This window comes from Pseudorasbora parva, chromosome 6 (assembly GCF_024679245.1).
Source record: "Pseudorasbora parva isolate DD20220531a chromosome 6, ASM2467924v1, whole genome shotgun sequence".
Lineage (NCBI taxonomy): Eukaryota > Metazoa > Chordata > Actinopteri > Cypriniformes > Gobionidae > Pseudorasbora > Pseudorasbora parva.
In genome coordinates this window covers 21070273-21092599 of record NC_090177.1, presented here as the reverse complement: position 1 = coordinate 21092599, position 22327 = coordinate 21070273, and the positions used below count along the sequence as shown (strand labels likewise).

The window sequence follows — 22327 nt, the reverse complement described above, 5'->3', positions numbered from 1 at the left end:
GAACCTTTATGAATCACACTTATTCTAAAGTATATAGGAATAAGAGTAAAATTGCGTCATTCTTAGAATTCTGACACTGAAGACTAAAATTTAACTCTGAGCGGCTTTATACATACGGCCCCAGGATGTAGTCTGTCAACACAATTTTTTTATTTTATTTTATTAAACTTACCCACATTCAAGTGTTGATGAAAACTAACTGTGCTTAAAGCTAGAATTATTTTCTTACTTTATTTCTTACTTTCTTTTTCTTTTGACATTGCATATTCAGACATTTCTATAACAATATTCTGGGGGCCATATCATTTTTGTGAAAATAATCAAAAACGTTTTTTTAAACTTAAACGCTAGAGAGGAAGGAGTTCATTAAAACATTACAACATTTTTGTCACGCCAAGGTCAAGAATCACACAACATTCAAATGCAAAATGATTTGTATTGATTATATGGTGACAGCTCTCAGTCCCTTCCTTCCCTCAGTATTACAGTCCTAATGTGTTCCTATTCAGTTCACATTATACAACAGAATATTTAAAAATAGACAAAATAATTTTTAACTTAGCTGATAAACTCCAAACCTGAGTTCTATGTATCTTCTCTTGGTAAATGCCCTCTGGTGTTAGAACAAAGCAATGACAACATTTACAAAAAAAAGGGGGTTTTGCACAGCATTTCATCATCAAACCTGGTAACATATATCTATTAATAACTATAATATTAATAGTCATTTTAAACTGTTACCCAAAATTTTGTTTAATACAAAGGCTATACAATATAAATCAGATAAGCACCATATATAAGATGATGTTCTGGTTTAATGTTTTGGAGTTGTACTTTATTTCCATTGTAAAATGCAGCTGAGGTACTACATTAATTGTATTCACATAGCACCTTTCATACATGGTTATACAGCTTAACATTTTTTAATTTATGGTCATGTTCTGTGCGTATACGGAGAACAGCATAAAGTATAGTGGTTTAAACTTGAGTAAATGTAAAATAAGACTAAGATGTTTATGTTTAGGCTACAGATATTACAACACATGGGGGAAAATGTTAGTGTAGATGAAAAGGATTTGGTCAACCAGTATCCAGTAAGTTGCATATGTAACAATTATTTTTATGAATGGCACGTCTAAAGTTAAATCTTTGATGGACGGTTGTATTTATGGTCTATAAAAAAACTTTTTTGTGTGTAAATTAAATTGAGAAATACGTGCGAGTTCTCCAGGTTTCAAGGAATCAGGACCAACATTCACTGGTGAAAAGGCAAATGCCCTGAAAGGCTCTGTTCGCTGCGCTCAAAAGCTGGTGCTTTCCTGCATGCCAAAGGCCTCATAGAGTTGCTTAAGAAGCTCAGTTTTCTCATTCTCAGGAAGGAAGCAGGACTTAGCTGCGTTTATATTCTGTGGGAAGAAAAATTAAAATCATTTTCACCATGATATGGGCCTCTTGGACTCCATTAGAGAGTCTGTCAAATTCTCACCAGTTTCTTGAAATCTTCTTCAGTGAAGTCCATGTATTTCTGCACCACATGGTAGTCTGAGTTCAAAGTAGAGTCAAAGATGGTAGGATCATCTGTGTTTAAGGAGAAGTTAGCCTTGTCCTTTTTGAATCTGAAACACACAACATCGCTTTCCATTCACACTCGAACTTGATAAACCTGGGTCATTCTAAACCCCGTCTGGGTTATATTATTGTTTTTCACTCGGCGCTTAACCCTGGGTTATTGTCGTTCTAAACCCTGCTTTTAACCCCAGGCAAAGGAACGTTTCACACTTGTAATTTAGAAGAGAGTTTATGAAACCCTGTCAGTGCTATAATGTTACCACTAGACCCTTAGCTACAGACAGCCATTCATGTGGCTCATATTCTTGCCTAGGGCAGCCACAGAAATGTCATTTCAGTGTTTGAGGGGATAATTATCACGTTGTATGTACGTTCATATTTCGTTTGAAGCGCAGCAGAGTTTATCTTTTTAGGGTCTCCGTCCACTTGTTTGGCACGCAGTAAGTTTCGGATTGCAGCGTTCACACTGAACTGTTCAAATAAACCGTGGAAAGCTGCCAAGTGTGAACACACCCTAAATTACAAGTGTGAAACAATCCTTTACCCTGAGTTAAAAGCAGGGCTTAATACAAAGATAACTCGTGGTTAAGCACAGTGTGAAAAGCCCAAACAGGAATTGCCCAATTTACATGGTAGTCAATTATGAAAAATACAGCGGTAGGCCTACTTTATTTTATCTTGTGGGAATGGATTACATGAAAAAAGTGGATTTGGCCCGTTCACACAACGCAGACAAACGGCAGCAAACATGTCACGGGGTATGTTTTCACCCGACTAAACATGTTCAGTCAGCGTTTTTGTTGGTGTCTGTTGGGGCAGTGTGAACATGACCGTTTTTTTTCAACTTGAAAATGTGTGAATTGGCCTATTCACAACAAAAACTGAAGTCATAACGAATAGGTGGTTGTTAAAACAGTGCTAAAATAGCTGGTTGGCTATTTGTTGACATCTAATATCCCAAATGGCCTAACTAACTAATAATAAAAAAGTTGAATAACATTCACCAATGATTCGTTCACAATAAAACCAGGAATGTGCATTGAGAAATGAAACGGCAAAGTAAATGGACGTGTTCTCACTTGATGAGAGGATGTTTAGTGAAGTCTGGGTCACAGGCTCCTGTCAGTCTGCTAGAGACGGGGCACATCTAAAACAAGAAGTCACACAAGCACCACCAAGATCACAGTCATGTTGTGTATGTTGTTAACCTCCTTTAAACATCTCATAAATACTCTGGTAAAAATATAAATATTAGTACATTGAGAGACTGTACAGTGACATGTATAAACACAGATGTTTATTAAACTGTCCACCAGAGGGCAGTATGAGTTCACGTTTCAGGATATCCCTCATCAATGCAACTTTTCTGTGTCGAATATTTTTCAAAATTAACAAACATCACACACTGTAAAAAGAAAAGGGAAAAAAAGGGCAAATTTTGAACTTTTGCAGTATAATCGACTTGGATGTTTAAGTTATTTTAACTTGAATTATGTTAAACTGACTTTAAAAAACCAGTTACATTTTATATAACTAATAATAACAAGTTTAACATTCCTTAACTTATTTTGATGAGTTAAAACAATGTAAAAACATGTTGTCATAACTTATTGAACATATAATTTGTTTACAGTGTAATGCTCATTTAATACCATATATACTATTGAACAGTTCTATACATATAGTGGATTTACGTTCTAATTTATGTTGTTTTTTTTAATGTAACCTTCTCCCTTTAAATACTTTGGTCAGTTCAAGAATAATTAATGCAATTTTAGATTATTTATTTGAAAGAATTTAAAAGAGCAGTTTGATGTCTATGTCTTTTCAAGGCTGATAAAAGATGTGTAAATGTTACTGTTTTAATTCATTTGGTAAGATTTTTTTAAACAGTTTTTGATAGTCTCCTATGCTCACCAAGTCTGCATTTATCTGATCAAAAGTACAGTAAAAAAAATATTATAAAATATTAAAATTTAACAATTTATTCCTGTTATGGCAAAGCAGAATTTTCAGCATCATTAGTCCAGTCATCGGTGTCACATGATCCTTGAGAATTCATTTTAATATGAGGATTTTATGCTCAGGAAACATTTCTCGTCATTATTATTGTTGGAAGAAAAAAAAGTGCTGCTTAACCACACAACTGTCACCCTTCTTTTTGAGAATAGACGTGAAAATTAACTACCCAAACTTAAACTTTTGTAATTCAAGAATGCTTTGGAATATAGACTTTAAAAAAAAAAAATTGTTATTATTGATTAAGTGAAAGCACTAAAAGAAAGTATGAAAAAGTTAAGCAAGTTTACATTTACTTTAAATTAAATGTACTATTAAACATTTTTTATTTTATAAAAATTGGTATTACTATAAAATCTAAGCCAAGTTGTGAACCAAATCCAAAAGTTGACATCACAAATATTGAAGTTCCTGTTTATGCGCTGTACCAACAATAACCACCAGGTGTCACCCACATTCCATTGATTTTTGTTGTTGTATGCATTCTCCTGTAATAAATTAATACATTTCTGGCTAAATATCAATTCTATCGCACAATAGTTGCCATATATGAAACCCTGAGACTCAGACGTTTTGGACGATATGTGTTTCGTCAAGTTTAGAAAAGGTGTTGTTGGTTAAAGTAGGCTAGTAGCTCAAATAAATGTTGTAATATAAAGCCTGACACCGCCCACTAGATAAGAAGCTGCTCAAGATTTTAATGGTAACGGAATGTCCAATTTCAAAATGGTTTTCAGTTTTCACAGTATGATTTTTAAGTTTGTAAGCTTTTGAGTGATACTTAATTTATGAGTACTAAAAGATGTGATACGAAAAAAAAGGTAGGTTACAAATGGGGCTAAAGTCACACCTTGAGAAAAATGTGCTTTTCACTACTGCTATAATGTATGATATATAGAAAAATATATGTCCAGGCATGGGGTAAAAGGCTCACCAGCATGGGGCCAAAGGCATACAGTATTGATACAAATACTTTCACTAAAAAAATGTTTTTAATCATGTATAAGATGATCCTTGTTCAAAACAATCACTTTAGCAAAGTTTGAACTATTTGATTATTTTGATGAATGAAATTATTTATTTTTGATGAATAAATGGGTGTGCTGTTATTATGTTAAATAGAAATATATATGAAAAATACATAAATAAAATCATAAAAAATAAATAAAGATTCTGACAACATTGAAGGAGATCCCATAATAATTTAATATAGATTTACAGTAGCAACAATAAATTATATTTTATTATATTATACTATATATCATCACATTAAATAGGATGGTTTCATTATAAATATGGCGATTATCTCTAAGGTGAAGACCCAACATAATATATGAAACTTACCATCTGAATCTAACCATGTCATATCAACACGTTAAAATCAGCCAGCTGTTTATCATCGTATTAAATATGGTTCCTTTTATCCCAAATACCATACTTTTACATATTCTTCTGTTATTGCAAACCTGTTGCTTTAATTACCTTAAACAAAACTGACAAACATTAATAAGACCTTTGTTTCAAAATATATATATTCAATCCTTTTAGCAATTTGCTACTTAAATCTACAAAACATTTTAAAACCTCAAATATTAGATCAAATGAGTGCAGAATCATCTTTGCTGCTGCCAGTGATCATGTCAAAGATCAGACAAATTTCCATGTGGATCTTGAAAAGCAGATGTTTTGGAAAGTGCTGAGGCAAGTTTTTGTGCCATCTAATGGTTTAGAGGAAAATAAAATCAAAGGAGAGGAAAATAAACTCGCAATTGCGTGATATAAAGTCACAATTCTGACTGAGAAATAAAGTCAGAATTGTGACTTTATATCACGCAAATGCAAGTTTATATCTCAGAAATCTGACATTATAACTTGCATTTGTGAGAAAATAAGTCCGAATTCTGAGAAAAACAGGTCCCAATTACTGTTTTTTTTTTTTTGTGTGTGTGTGTGGCGGAAATGGGCTTCCATATATAGCCCCATTGTACCCTAATAAAAAAAGTGCTAAGCGTCCCACTAGCTGGGTGGTGAGTTATATTTTGTGGAAAACATCATACATTTTTCTTTAGGCTTCTTTGGTCAAAGCTCTCACTCTCCCAGCTACGTGTGTGTCCTCAGATGACAATGCAAGTTCTGCCCTCTAAACATGGTTATTGGGTTCAAGCAGGAGATAAAAACAGTGCTAATGTTTCAGCTCTCTGCCTTTGTCTGTTTACGATTCTTTGATATATAGAATATTCAAAAGAACAGCATTTTTTAAAAATCTTTTTATTTTATTTTTATTGTCACTTTTAATCAATTTAAGGCATCCTTGCGGAATTTTTTTTTCTTTTCTTATAGTGAAATTAGTTATGAGAAAAGCTTTGTCATTGATTATTGTATATGAGCCCTTTGACCAAGACTGGAGTCCAGTGTAACATGCAGATCTATATGACACATTGTAAAGTCATGCACAATAATGGGACTTTTATCAGATTAATGATGTCAATTAATGTGGGCGTGCATCTCGAGGTGATTTCTGGAAGTGTCAGCAAGCGGTCATCTACTCTTACCTCAAAATGCATGTTTTCTTGGAGCAGTTTTTTGTACAGCGCTGGATCGTCAATCGTGTGGTATCCATGGCCAATCCGTTCTGCTTTCAGAACTTCCACAGCCTGCAAAGGGTTGGCAAATATATTGAGATACAAAGGCGTCGTTTGTGGTGTGACATTTTGAAAAATGAGCTGAGCAGTTGTGGTGTTTTCTGCAATATGATTTAGTTCTTGGAAAGGAAATGTACTTCACAGATGGATTTTCTTCACAGAATCACTGTAACGCTGATAATTAAGAACAGACTCAGCATTTTTACACAACTTCTCATCCGTACAACAGAAAGCAGATGGACAAACATATTTTTTTTAGTGAGAAGCACATTTTGTGTGGTTAGCGTGATCTTGCTGAATTCATTTGTACCTCCTTCACCACAGCGGCAGATCCCACTTCTCCTGCATGCACTGTTCTGTGCACCTGACTTCTGACTGCTTCCTGTCAAAAACAGAACTCTGTCAACTCGCAGTTAGAACGCTGCCTGTTTTTCTGTAGATGGGGGGAAAACAGCATGTAATACACTGTTTTTATTCTTCAGTTTAGATTGTGTGGTGACAAGAAAAAAACCATGTGTTTTTTCCTGAACATCTCAGCTCTAGCTCTTAGCACGCTAATGGTAAAAACAGATGTCTGTTCTGTTGTATAAATGATGGATTATATAAGAGTTTCCAAATCAACAAAGTGCAGTTAAATCTCTTCCAAGTTTTAAATATATCAACTAGTCAAATAGTTTTACAATGATGTTAGACATCATTAAAGTCCTCAAAGTATTAGGAAAAGAAGACCTTGACAAAACTATTTGTTGATAAGACATATGATTATCATCTATTTGTTGATAAGACATTTGATATTTGTTGTAAGACATATATAAGACATATATATCTAAGACATAAGACATAAATAAACTATTTGTTGATAAGACATATGATTATCATCTATGTCCTTTCGAATTCAGCAAATCTTTTGCAGGCAGTTGTATAACAGGCCTAATAAAGATGAGTTGTACTTCCTTTAGATAATCTACTGAGAAAAAGGCAGCAGTGACATGGTTTTCCATGCTGGAAACAGTTTGCAAATGCAGCTTATATGAAGTATGCTTGTGTTCTTACCTCAAATGCTCTCCTGTGTCCTGGGCACGCCTCACAATTCATGGATTCATCTCCTGCTAGGTCTATCGCCACAACTCCGTCTTTACTATACTTCTTACACAGCTCGACCACCTCCATTGACCAATCTACAGAGACAATAAGCAATAGATTGTAAAAGTCCTTGATTTGGGTGCATATATATTTGTTATTATGTTATGGTTTTAAATATATGATATGATTACTACTAGAAATCTATAATATGATTTAATATATTATTGATTTATAGTATTCACTTAAATTTTGGATGGATGGATGGATGGATGGATGGATGGATGGATAGGTAGATAATTTCTTAAGCTCCAAGTCAGCATATTAAGGACCTTTCATGCCAAGAGCAATAACTACAGAAATAACTATAATTATCTGTATTAGCATTCACACCAGCAGACAATATTGCTCGGTTTATTATACACGTGCGCCGCTTTTGTCATCTGTTGCCTTCAAATGCTAAAGCTCTTCAATCAGAATTGATGGTATAGTTTCTCTGTTCTGTTTTGGTGTGAACTTTAATATTTAGAAAATTTTTAGCAATGATTTTTATCATCAGTTATCATCCTTGGTGGGATTGGGGCTTTAGAGTGATTTGTGACACTGAAATTTAGAATTGCTACCACAGGGGAAAAAACATATTTTTAAATATATTTCAATAGAAAACATTTATTTTAAATTGTAAAAATGTTTCACAATATCACCGTTTTAATGTCGTTTTGATCAAATACACGCAGCTATGGTGAGCAAAAGAGACATTAAACATTAAAAGATCCTTCCAACCCCAAACATTTGAATGATATTGTACCTGACAATTCGGTATCAAGGGTTAGGCTACTTGAATTTAGAAAACACATAACACATGAATCACCAAGGCTTCCAAATTCTCTATAGCATTTCCAAGCAGCTTATTCTGTCTGAATTTAAGATATGGACAAAAAAAATTCAGAGCTAATCTGCTGGTGGAAAGTTCTGCCAGTGGTGTGATGATTAAACACCATTGGTCATGACAGAGAGCGACTGTGGATTATTGGGCTTTTAATGAAGGATGACAGAAAGGCTTGTCCTCTTAAACACACAGCACACTGGGTGGGGTTGGGTGAGGGAGAGATGAGAGTGCATTACTTGGCATGTGACGCATGCAGCACAGAATGGACCTGGCTTTGGTGTTGAAGGCCTTCTCTCCCTCCTTAAATCCCTGGTTCACCAGGTCCACCACATCATCTGGAGTGATGTCTCCTCTGGGAGGAAGAGAGAGAACAGAGCCGAGAACAGAGCCAAGAACAGTGTTATTGTGCAAGAGAAAATGTGAACCAGCAGTATTGTAACATAAGAACAATAAACAATACATGCAATAAAAGAGCAAATACACATACGGTTTTTGGTCCCAAGGTACAGGACTCACTCCCTTGTTGGCCAGTAGATGTGGGCTGTATCTGGCTTCAACGTAGATCACTCCCTCTTTGGCCTTTGTCTCTACAAACTCATAAGCTATCCTCTTGATGGCCTCTCTGTCCCCTCTGCAGATGCAGATAAGACACCATCACAAACCCACTCCCTATACCCAAATAGACCTTGTGTTAAAAACTACTACTAAATTAATGAATTAATGTGTGTGTGTGTGTGTGTGTGTGTGTGTGTGTGTGTGTGTGTGTGTGTGTTTATTTTTTCCCCACATTAATTTTACACGTCTACCACAATTACGTGGTTGTTTCTTTAATACAGTTTATACTTTTTTCTCGATTTATCCATAGTTTATTTAGCATGTTGTAATGTGATCGACACAAGGTAACAACCATAGGGCAGCTTAAAATATTTTCCGATACAATCTAAAATATTTTGTCAATAAAATACAATTAATAACTTGTTCAAATAAAACAATGGCTTTTTTTTTATAAGTAAAAATAAACTTTTGAGTTTGACAACAGACACACCGCAAAAAACACAGCTATACGTACATCATAATTCAAAAACATAATAAGTAAATAATTTCTGAACATTGACTCTGTCATTATTGGCCTCTTTCTCATGGTTTCTCAATAGAATTAATAACATTATAGAATATAATAAAGTAGTTCTAATAGGGCTCATTATAACGCAGTGTTACAACACACCCCACCAGCATAACTAGGAATTAAACCGTGAATCGTGTCTTCTGCTGATAGATCCGCATTAAAGAACTATCTCAACTGTTAAATTACAAATATAATATTAAAATAATATCAGATTTATCTCATTTAAAAAAACACAGAAAACAGCAATGAAAAATTTACGCAAGTAAGAAAATTACTTTTGCTATGCTTTAATAAATGTTGAGTGATATCTTTCAAATATATATGTTTTAATTTTAGTAAAAAAATAAACATCTTTATAGTACTGATATGGCAACTAGTAAATACAGTCAGTTTCATCATGCTGGCATGTGTGGAACGTTTTAAACCATGTGTGTTACAACTACAGTGAGGAAAATAAGTATTTGAACACCCTGCTATTTTGCAAGTTCTCCCACTTGAAAATCATGGAGGGGTCTGAAATTGACAATTGACAATTTCAGACCCCTCCATGATTTCTAAGTGGGAGAACTTGCAAAATAGCAGGGTGTTCAAATACTTATTTTCCTCACTGTACATATATAGTTATACATATATATTTATATTTCACAGATAATCTTCTTTGCTTGTATGTTTCGGAGAAATGTTGTATTGCAACACTTCTCGTTACTGCTTCCTTAGAATAGCTTGTTTTGGTATCCTCATTTGTATGTTGCTTTTAATAAGAGCATAAGCTAAATGTAAAGGTAATGAGGTCATTGGATGGAAAAACACATACATACATGTTTTATCTGGTTCTTCTGCTTATGAGCTCAGTATTGTGAATGTGTAATTTGACTGAATGGTTTAACTGTCACAGTTAAGTGTGTTACAGCTGACTTGCTCTTTGCTGCCTAATAAACAGCACTGAAATACAGCTGCAGAACTTTTCCGTGATTCATTTGTTGAATTTGAGTCCGTGATTCAAAAAAAAAGAGAGTGAAGCAAAGTGAGAAGTGAAAATAATAAATGAAGTATACATGTATAGTATAATGAAGAATAACTGCTCTAGCTATAACTCAGTTATATCGTTATGTAATTTAAAAAAATATATATTTCTCTAAGGAACAAAGATAACATGCTTTGAAGAGATGATATATTAGAAAAGGCTGAATTGACTGAATGAACTAAATGTGTGAAATGTTTAATTTACACAGTCATAAAACAAAACCCTTCATAACTGCATAACCAGGTTCCAATGTTCACTTGTTCCAAGAACAACTGCAAGATAGCAATGGCCATAATCATTTTACAACTCAATGACACTTACACTATGATAAAATAAAAAAAAAGTATCAGCGTAATGGCACGGTTATTTTTTTTAAACTTCCCTTTCTGGGTCACATTACGATTAAAAGTACGTATCCAGTTTGCACCACATGACATGCATTGAGTCTGTTTAAAACACCATACAATAAAGAGACTAGTGAGTGCCAAAAACAGCCAGTGAGTTCCCCATGTTGTTGTGGGGGAGGCGCATACTGTAAACAAGGCCCTTTTAAAGTTTCCTGGGACTAGAGGTTCCTTTTCAATGAAGCTTGTCAGCTGCCGGCAGCACTACTTTTCATGCATTTATCTATCATGTTCACGAATCGAGTAGAAACAAGTAGAAAATGGCACATTATCTGACTCTTGAGAGAATTGTGTGCCAGGACAACAGAAAAGCCTATGCAGAGGTTATATGTCCGTTGCTATAGTGACACGTGGTGAAGGTGTGACATGAGCTGCATGTAAAGATGGATGCTGGACATCAGAAAGGATACTATGCCCTTGAGGGTGTATGCACCACCAGGCTCACTCACTCACTTATGAATCACTTAAGCGATGCTTCAGATATGTGTCAGTAATTGAGTTAACATCCATGGAATTCATTATTTACTCCTCTGTAGTGAAGGACTCAACAGTATAATGATGCCCTTAAATCATTTGATACATGACGAACCAAATATTTCCAGATCTAAAGAGAGTAATATAATATACTATGAAATCAATTTACAGAAACCGAACTGTAAAATCTACTCAGTCTAGGCTTTTTAATGATCACACACACAATTACCGAAATATAACTGTTGTTGGCGCTAAATCTTCCGAAAAAAATATTTTCATTAAAAAAAATTATTTTCATAAAATCATTGAGAATTTTTTTTTTTTATGTTCCTGCTCTCCATACAGTTTTAATAATGAGGCTTTCATTCCATTAAAGGTCTTCAAGCAAATTCACAACACAATTTATTTAGAGTCAGATATTTTCTCGGCACAACTACTTACGCAATGACATGCATGTAGTGATTGAACTTGCCAAGGAATTCCGTGAGTGTGGCCGGCTTATGAACTTTGCACAGGACTCTCATTTCATTCTCATCGCTCACAGGTAGAGGGATTCCCCGCCGCCTGAGACACAGAAGACAGCAGAGGACACTGGTTAGAGCTTAGAAAGTTTTGATGGAAAGACCACAGAACTGCATAATTTGTCTAGGGCGCAAAAACATATGGTGCTGTTGATTAATTACGAAAATTAATTTAAAGCTTATCCCAGGGGTTTTTCCTGCCTGAAAATATTTCAAGAAAATTGCCAAAATGAATCTATTTCCCACCAAAAATGATTTTAAATATATTTAATGTGACTATACCTGGCGTTCCAGTGTTCTGCCCCCTTCATTATTTATAGTGACCATGGGATGACAGGCTTCAAATATAAGTTATTGTATAAATCTATACAATCATTGCAGTTCATATTTGATTTGAGAGCAGCAGTGCAGGTAAAATTAGCAGTTTATACTTACTTAAAGGGATAGTTCACTTAAAAAATTAAAATTAAATTTAAATAAAGAAATTACATTTTGAAATGTTTTAGCTTACCTCATGGGCATCCGAAGTGTAGGAGTATTTGTTTCCCCAGTAGTTTTAATTTTGATCATTTTAGGTCAAACCGTTGTTGTCTGTGCCTCACATAATGCAGGTCAATGGTCACCACCTCAAAGAGCATACACAGAGAAGTCCAAATTAAACAATCCCCCATCGTAAGTACACACTGATGGCCTAAGACACGAAACCAGCGGTTTGTGTGAGAAAACGAACAGTATTTATATCGTTTTTACCTCTTGTACACCACTACATCCGACTGATCCGAGGGCGCGTGTGCGTGTTTCCTGTTGTGACATTCGTGCGTTCTGGCTTTAGTCTGCGCAAGCGCGGAAAGTGCCGGAAGTGGATCTCTCGCGTGTACAAGAGGTAAAAACGATATAAATACTGTTCGTTTTCTCACACAAACCGCTCCTTTCGTGTCTTAGGCCATCAGTGTGTACTTACGATGGGGGATTGTTTAATTTGGACTTCTCTGTGTATGCTCTTTGAGGGGGTGACCATAGACCTGCATTATGTGAGGCACAGACAACAACGGTTTGACCTAAAATGATCAAAATTGAAACTACTGGGGAAACAAATACTCCTACATCTCGGATGCCCATGAGGTAAGCTAAAACATATCAAAATTTAATTTCAAAGTGAACTATCCCTTTAAATTTGGGATCGTTCCTTCAGCTTTAGAAGGCTTGAAATATAACACACAAATGCAAATTTCAAATACAACAATAATTATAAATAATAATAATACACACTAGTATTATAAATGGTTAATATAAACTATATCAATTATATTATAAAGTACTATAATTATATTATATTATAAATTATATGTGGCTATGAGAAAATAGCCACAAAGGATTTAACTTTCACAGCTTTGAGCAAATCAAAGTATTTATCACAGCATGTAATTGGAATGTATTTCACTTACTTTGCTACATCTATAATGGTCTTTATTTGAATAGCACCATCAAGATGCACGTGTAGCTCTACCTGCAAAGATAAAGGATCAGCGATAAAATACATCTGTATATCGACTGACTTTTTCACACCACTGAACCACGTATCAAATGTCACAATGCATTATAGACACTTGCTGATACCATAGAGCAGAAGCACATTTGTCAAAATGTTGAGGTTAACTTTTAAGCCTGTCGTATTCAGATGGTTAGTGAAGGCTCCTTCTCGCACAGCTGTGAAATGCTTCCCGTGAAGTACATCTAGAATGTGGAATGCACGAGTAGGTGAAATGAGTTCAGTAGAAAGGCCAGGGATGCCAGGGACGGCTGTGAGAGAAGTGAATGTAATGGCTACTATCTGCTGAGATGTACTGACAGCATGGGGAGTTGTCCTGACAGATGACCCAATTAAATTGTGACCCCACTTCACCAGCAGCTGTGAAACAAACGGCAAGGGGGATAGAGGGAAATCATAAAGAAAAAACTAAGTCTTGCCTACTAAAGAATGCAAAAACCCTCCAAGTGGCATCAACTGTTCTCATAGTGTCACGGTGACTCTGTGAGCATATGAACACTGTAAAAAAATAATACTAATTAAGGCCCCAATTGAAATTTTTCTAGTGACTGATCACATCTAAATTTTTGAGTTGGCCAAATTGAATTTCTTTTAATTAAATTGCATCAATTCACAGAAATTTTATTTGGCCAACTGAAAATTTTAGATGTGATCAGTCACAAAAAATTTCAATTGGAGACATACATTTTTTTACAGTGTAATTAAATCCACAAAAAGAGATTGCATTCATTTAGTGTTGTTGCAAAGCATGCTGGGAAATGGAACTCCCAGCCCAGTTTCGGTTCAATTTAAATTAGTCTAAATTAAAAGAAACTCAAACCAATGAATCAATTCATATTACTAAAAACATAGTCAGTTTTGAGAACACAAAAGAAAAAGAAAGTTCTAAATACTCATAAAAGTTAATTTGTTTGAACTAATTACTTTCATTTGAGTTGGCTTTACTCAAACCGATTAATTATTTTGAATGTTAGAGTTTACTGTGCAGAGAACAAAAATCCAGAAATGTTTAACACAAGAACAAGAACTGGGGGAAACAGATGGCTTTAAAACAAGGAACATATGAGAACTAATCAGAAACCAAGAAAACTGGGGGAAACCATGAAACGGAACCAGACAATAAAAACTAAACATGACATGACTGTGAAACATTTTGTGTTTAATCACTGCTAAGATTTTGGAAGACTTTTTCACATTGTATTTGGGAATGATATTTGTATGTTTGCCTTGTCAGTAGCAGCAGTTAAGTAGTGGCAGCAGTATATCCTGTAGTTTACTGAACAGATAAAAAAATGATCAGCTCTTTTTTTTGTCATCAAATTCTTCTGACATCCTGATGTTGTCTCTGTTCGCATGGCTGCAGTGATATATTTTAGTAGTAGTCCAGTCAAACTGTAGTTTAAATTATGGAAATACACAAGTGATCTTGAACTAAGTTACATTATAGTACGAATGTGAAAAATGTGAAACAAAATGTGTCTCCTCCACAAAAAATAAGACGTAATGACGCATTTGGTCACGAGACACACGACAGCCAATGCTGTCAAAGCTGACTGACGTTTCTTCAGGCGGCAATACTTGAAATGTATTATTAATCTTTGGTGGATGGACTCAACGTTATTGATCGCTTTTGGGGATTTTCTTCACACAAATCAATCGTTTTGCCTCTGAACACTTGGGATATTTGTATTTTCTGAATAAATTGTGCCCTCAGTTGTATTTGCCTGTTATATCCTGTTTTTTATAATACACAAATGGGTAGGTTTAGGGAAAAGTTTGAGTTACGTGTTCAAAATGTCTGAATATGTGTGTGTGTGTGTGTCCACAAGGTAAATGGATTTATAAACATAATGAATTGTGTTTTTTTGAAAATGTAAAAATGCAGAATGTTTCTTGTCATTCGTAAGTTTTGGGGCAGTGTGTAGGGGATAGAAGGAAAAAGCGTTGATAAACACACTAAAAAAAGATGCATCTTGAGAGCATACGAATTGGCTTGTCATATCATGCCATTTCATGAGATCAGTCTGGACCAGCTCCCCCCGTGTAGTTCTGAGCTGATTTCTCACCTTTCTTAGGATCATTGAGACCCCACGAGGTGAGATGACAGTCTGAGGAAGATTGACAGTCATGTTTAGCTTCTTCCATTTTCTAATGATTGCTCCAACAGTGGACCTTTTTTCACCAAGCTGCTTGGCAATTTCCCCATAGCCCTTTTCAGCCTTGTGGAGGTGTACAATTTTGTCTCTAGTGTCTTTGGATAGCTCTTTGGTCTTGGCCATGTTAGTAGTTGGATTCTTACTGATTGTATGCGGTGGACAGGTGTCTTTATGCAGCTAATGACCTCAAACAGGTGTATCTAAATTAGGATAATGGAGTGGAGGTGGACATTTTAAAAGCAGACTAACAGGTCTTTGAGGGTCAGAATTCTATAGACAGATGTTCAAATACATATTTGCAGCTGTATCATACAAATAAATAGTTAAAAATCATATATTGTGATTTCTGGATTTTGTTTTTAGATTATTCCCCCCCCCCCCCCCCCCCCATGATTTCTAAGTGGGAGAACTTGCAAAATAGCAGGGTGTTCAAATACTTATTTTCCTCACTGTACATAAAATAAATGGCCACTTTCAAACAGAACAGACCCGCATGAGCATGATATGAACCAGATACATTGACACTGATTACACAGTTTGATCTCCAGGGGACCGGCTTGACACGGGAAAGCACACTGTGAATTAAGTCCCTTCCCCCACCCCAGGAGGAAAAGGTGGTGTGCAACTGCAAGCAGCATATATAAAACCATATCAACACCTTCAGCGCAGTTGAATAACGGAAACACACATGCTTTGTAACTTGAGGTACCTGATAGATCTAAACAATCTCAAAGCAAACTGGACTGGGTACAGGAAATAAAACTATGCTTTACATTCTTCTTCAGTACAAAAGTGAGACATAGGATCTATAATGTTTAAAATAGAGAAACTACACCCTCCATTCATTTTCGGGATTATAAAAAACTATTTCTGCAAGACACTGTGTGTCTTTGGCAGAACTAAGAAAGGATGATGTCACCTCTAGAGCTTTCACTCCATTGGTCTTTACTCATTTGGCTCAGTTACTCGGATCAGGTTAACAGAGCACGAGGCCCAATGGGACTGCAGTAAGTCAATACTTTCTTCAAACGCCTACTCGTCTTCATGGGTCAAACAAGTTTAAGTTGCCAACCTGTTTAGATGAATCGGCAAACAACTTCTGCAGTTAGGTCTAATATTAATATCACTGTGAAAGAGGGTGGGGTTGAATATGCATGGACTGCATTGCATTTAAATATTTATAAGACTGGCCTACATGCAACTGTTCACATTTTGAAATCAAATGACTCTTAAATGTTGCAGTTTATGATAAAAATACGGTCTTGTTTTTAAGGTGTTTGTTTGTATAATTCATTGTTCTAAGAAAACTATTCAAGTGTCACTTAATTTGTTGAATTTCTGATAAGGTATTACGGTATGAAGGGTGTGTATTGTAATTTTTTTACCACCTACAATGATTGCAGCTCTTTGTAAGGTCTATTACAAATTACAATCAAATTAAACAACTAAGGCCTTTAGAATATGTGTTTATGTAACGGAGGCCAGCTAGTAAGAGATGTGCAGGTAAACCTCAATCCACTGAGCTGTGAAGAGCCACTATACTGTATAGTCACACTATACTGCTGACAAAGGTGCAGATTAAACCCTAATTAATATGCAGTTCTCAAAAAAATAAAAAATAAAAATAATTAGATATGTGCATTAAAATGTTTTAATGGAAAGCACACAATCACAAAATAAAATAAAAAAGGGTGCCATGGTTATCATTTAAGAATAAGGCTTTGAATTCTACTTTCAGTGATACAGCTGTCAGTCCTCCACCTGTACATTGTCACTGTGATACAAGAACAGTAAAGAAGAGACTCACAGGTTATTGACACTTCCACAGATTATTTGCTTATCGGCAAGCTTTTGGTATCAGTTCCCCAGGCTGACTTCTGCTTGCTGAGTCAGTGCAATAACTCCAAAGGGCAGTTACAATGCTCTGTGTGAAGTGTGAACATTACCTTGGAGCGTTCTCTCCTTCATCGCTGTCACTGTATGTGGCTATCGCATTATGTGCTTAACACACATCACTGTTCCATCACTGTTAGAATATTAATGCTGTAATCAGCTGCAAGCACCAAGATCTCTTCTTATTAAAATACGTCTCAAACTATTTGTATGAATTTTTCAATTATTTCATGATAATAAGTGTTTTTTTCTCCTTTATACTTGGGGGGGGGAAAGACACTTTAAACACCTTAAAGGGTTAGAGCGTTGAGTTAGCCCTGGTGGTTCCAGGAAGATTTGTCTGCAAAGATACTGTTTAAAGCACAACTACCTGACAAATGTGATGCTGGACCACAAAGCCAGTTATAAGTAGTACAGGTATATTTGTGACGACAGTGGCCAACAATACATTATATGGGTCGAAACGATAGATTTTCCTTTTATGCCAAAAATCATTAGGATATTAAGTAAAGATCATGTTCAATGAAGATATTTGGTAAATGTACTACCATAATTGTTTTTTTAAATGTAGCCTTAAATGTAGCCTATCATTATTAGTAATATGCACTGCTAAGGACTTCATTTGGACAACTTTGAAGGCGATATTCTCAATGTTCAGGTTTTTTTGCAACCTCAGATTCCAGATTTATATCAGCCAAATATCATCCTCTAACAGACATTAATAGAAAGCTTATTTATTGTAATTTGATCAATTGTATAAATCTCTATAATAATATGCTAATTAAAATGATGCTGAAGTGTCAAACATTCTGACTGAAACTCTTTGACTCTTCCATCCAGAAAGGGCTATTCTCTGCTTTTATTGTTATTTGTATTAATTGTGCATTCCATTTTTATTCTTATGTATTTGTTTCCTTTTGACTGTGTATGAAATGTGTTATATAGACTAAATAAACTTGCCTTATTATCATTATGTCTCCCCCTTTTATCAGAATTAAGATGGCTTTAGGCGATATGGCTATTTAATTTACATTTATCAGGACATAAATGTTGGCATTTTAATGTGTGGTGTTTACTGTATGGGGCAGTTTTTTAACAGCATTCCACCACAAATGTATACCTCTATATCAAGCACAACAAGTAATAACAGTACTCTATATCAAGCACAACAAGTAATAACAGTAATGACACTGTAGGCTACTAACCTTAGGTTTGTCAAATGCTGGTTTTCCATTCTTTTCAGCCATTGTCTTGACTCGAAGCGTAAATTTGTCGTGATATAACTTGAACACAAACGGAACCTGTCAGCTCAAGGCAGTGAAGTTCAGCTTCCCCACGCGCGTCACTATTATACACTCGCGGACAAAGAACACGCCTTATTATGAACAGATAATGTAAGCAATGAACCCGCCTCTACATCAGCTTGAAATAAACAACGCGCGGTAACGCGCGCAGCGAGTGTGAAAACAATAACCGAGCAAACCAAACTGACAAGTGCACCTGATCCAAGCCTCGCGAAGAGATTAAACCGGAATCCTATTAGAAGATTTTAAAACAGTAATGGCACATCTAGCCTACACTGATAAAGACGTGACGCGAGATACTGGAACTGAAGCGTCTACACACTGCAAGCGAGAGCGATCGGGTGCGATAAGCTCTTTGCGTCGAGTTGCGCTTGAAGAAAACTGTTTATTAACTAGACAAGACTTAGTTAGTCACTTTCAGGTCATTGGTAGGCATTTTTATATCACTATATTAGACACAAGAGTCTGGTGAGTTTCACAAGTTGCAGTTACGTGAAAGACTGCCTAGACCAGGGAGTTTCGCGAATGGGTTCTTTAACCCAAAATAGGCCTATTCTTAATAAATGAATCTAAAGTTAAATAGCCTACAATAAGACCAATCGAAAATCCATAAGGTAGGCTAAAAGATACGATATAGGCTATGTTCACGATTGAACAGTTCTTTGATCTTTCCGATAAATCTGTTGAATCGATCGGTCACCCATCAGTTCGGAACCATCTCTTTCGGGAGGGCCCATGCATGTCCGAGTCCGACTTCTGATACCCTGAACACATAGAATGTGAATACAATTGGAATGAACCGACATGTAGCCTACAAGAACGGCATGTTACAAATGTCATAGGCCTATAGGCTACCGGAACGACTCGATTGTGAGTTTTGCAATTGAAATGCAACATAAAAAACTGGACAAATGAAGTTACAAATATTTATAAAACTTGCCCGACAAATAGCCTATTACTTTGGTTAACCCTTTTAGAACAGATCGCGACAATTTTGGTCCGCGAGATCCACTTTCCTGCAAAGTTTAGCTCCAAGTTCGAACCCTAATCAACAAACTCACCTGTCTAGCATCATACTGAAGTCCCGCTTCGATTAGCTTGTTAGGATGCGTTTTAGGGTTTGAACTCAGCGGAAAAGTGCATCTTGAGGGACAGAGCTGCAAAGCCCCAGTCGTAAAACACCGGTCTGGGGCGTTTTTGTGAACGAGCTACTTAAAATAAACTATTCTATATATATATATATATATATATATTATATATTATAACGAATTAGCTACTTAAAATAAACTATTTTATATATATATATATATATATATATATATATATATATATATATATATATATATATATATATATATATATATAGGCCTATATATATATTCACGGTCGACCGAAATGTAAAACATATAGGCCCCCTCGTGTGGATGGAATAGCCTAGCGCCTAATCACTCAAGTCACTTAGTTCTAGTCAATACCTCAAACAGACTACTATTTAAGATATTTTGGATTCAGAACCAAGATACTTCTTTAATTGAATAATCTATATTTTGTTGTTAATGACTTATTTGTTAACTGGGGCTGAAAATAGCCTATACTGTTAGACATATAAACTGCATGGCTCACCGTTGGCCACTAGATGTCAGGGGAGCGTCATAGGTGAGGAGGTGCATTCATTTCTTTGTTAAAGGGACAGCTCACCGCAAGGGGGTAATCTAGCACTTGAAAAAACGTTCCACCCAATAGGGCGGCCATTGCTAACCAAGCCATCACTTGCTGTTAGCATCCCATTGACTCCCATTCATTTTTGAGTCACTTTGACAGTGAATAACTTTACATCTGAGGCATTTAAAGACTACATTTGTCTATTGTTTATTTATAAAGAAACACAAAACTGCATAAAAGGCTCCATTACCTTGTATCTTACACTATCGCCCCGTAGAAGCTGTTTTTGTAAAAATAGGCTAACGATTGCGTCATAACCAACGCGACTCTGTCGCAGAGTTGAGAAATGACTGTATAGACAGGAGGAGACGCTCTTAAGCAATCTTTTACTGTCTATGAGACAGTTGGGGGAACATGGAGTCATAAAGTCCGATAAAGTCTAGGGAGAAGAATGGGGAGAAGCCCATAGTGAGCCAAAAGCAACGGGACAAACATTTAAAGGGTTACTTCAGCGATTAGCGTATGGCTTTGTATCAGTAGAAACCCTGGAGAATATTTAAATTATTGTGCTTTCCCCCCTCATATCTCCCTGAGACGAGAGATTTATGCATTTTATTTCTGGAAAAATTCCTCCTATGATGCAAAATGATGATTTTTGCATCATAGGAGGAATGTTTGCCCAGAGGCTAAAGACTACAACCAGCAGAGGGAGCTATTTCCTCATGTTTTGAATCTGCGCATGGGGGATGGGAGATTACACTCAGCTGGCAGGGAGAGCTCAGCTTGCAGACAGGATCATTTAAACGGAGCTATGGTGAGCAATGTAAGTCTTTTAACTTCTCAAATTCATTTCTATGAAAGTTAAGCTTGCAAAGGCATGAACTGAAACGCGTGCCAGACCGAACTCCTGTGTGAATGTATGCCGCGAATGTAGTCGCGATTACCTCAGCTCTCATCACTCCTGCAGTTAGTGCTCAGTGCTGTGACACTCGCGCGGTGACTCACTCATTATATTGAACAGACACGTTCAGTTTTTAATTGTAGTGTCTTCTCTAACTCAGTCACAGTAATCCAGCTGGTGGCTTTGGGAATGGCCTCACAGGGCAGCGAAGCATTCTGGGAATTGTAGTCTTTCATCCCCATGGGACAAAAATACATTTTCTGTCTTTTCTCAGTCTAGAAGACACCAAATTCAAAAATAATTTCACATTTCTACTGCATTGATGACCCAGTTTAAATACAGATTCATCTTCCCAGCGCTGAAGTACCCCTTTAAACAGCGTGATTCAGATTACACTTTCCACAACTACTAGAAGACCTACAACTGTCAGACAGGTTGCTCACGTCACATCTACGTCAGTCTGAGCCTGCGCAGTTCGCTCAGCCATCAGGAAGTGAGTGCTTTTAATTGACTTCATTTTCCGCCGTTGAAGTCTATGGGATCGCTCTGTCCATTACTTTTACTGTCTAATGGTTCACCCACACAAACATGTATGAGTTTATTTCTTCTGTTAACCACAAAAGAAGATATTATTAATAATGTCTGTAACCAGACAGTGGGCCCCATGACTTCCAGAGTATTTTTTCCTACTATGTAATGGGTAAATGAGTGCCATCAACTGTCTGGTTACAGACATTCTTTAAAATATCTTATTTTGTTTTTAACAGAAGAAAGAATCCCATACAGGTTTAGAACAGCTTGAGGGTGAGTAAGTAAGTAATGACAAAATGTTCATTTTTGGGTAAACCGTCCCTTTAAGTGGAGATGGACCACACACTGCCTAAATATGCATAACGTGATTCAAACCTAAAATCAGATAGGGATGATTAGTTGCTAAGAATTTCTCATTTATTCAGTGCATATTTGTATGCACTGCTAAGAATTTCCTTGCCACATGTTTTTCCTAAATAAAAAAATAAAAAACACCATAAATACTCCAAAAAAAACTAAATAAGATAAATAAGAGACATTCCCATACAACATGGATGCCAAAGCATTACATTTTAACACAATT

General features: G+C 35.9%; 1 protein-coding gene across 1 annotated transcript; it reads right to left on the bottom strand.

Annotated features, from left to right (window-relative positions):
- Nucleotides 1-421: 421 nt before the first annotated feature.
- Nucleotides 422-19768, bottom strand: ada (adenosine deaminase). The gene is made up of 12 exons (XM_067446134.1): nt 19712-19768; nt 18552-18629; nt 13194-13255; nt 11669-11791; nt 8687-8830; nt 8436-8551; nt 7284-7408; nt 6541-6612; nt 6141-6242; nt 2649-2716; nt 1487-1616; nt 422-1406 (listed from the first exon to the last, which is right to left on the bottom strand). Exons 2-12 carry the CDS (start codon nt 18591-18593, stop codon nt 1302-1304), a joined length of 1089 nt encoding a protein of 362 aa, XP_067302235.1. The 5' UTR covers nt 18594-18629; nt 19712-19768; the 3' UTR covers nt 422-1301.
- Nucleotides 19769-22327: the final 2559 nt, after the last annotated feature.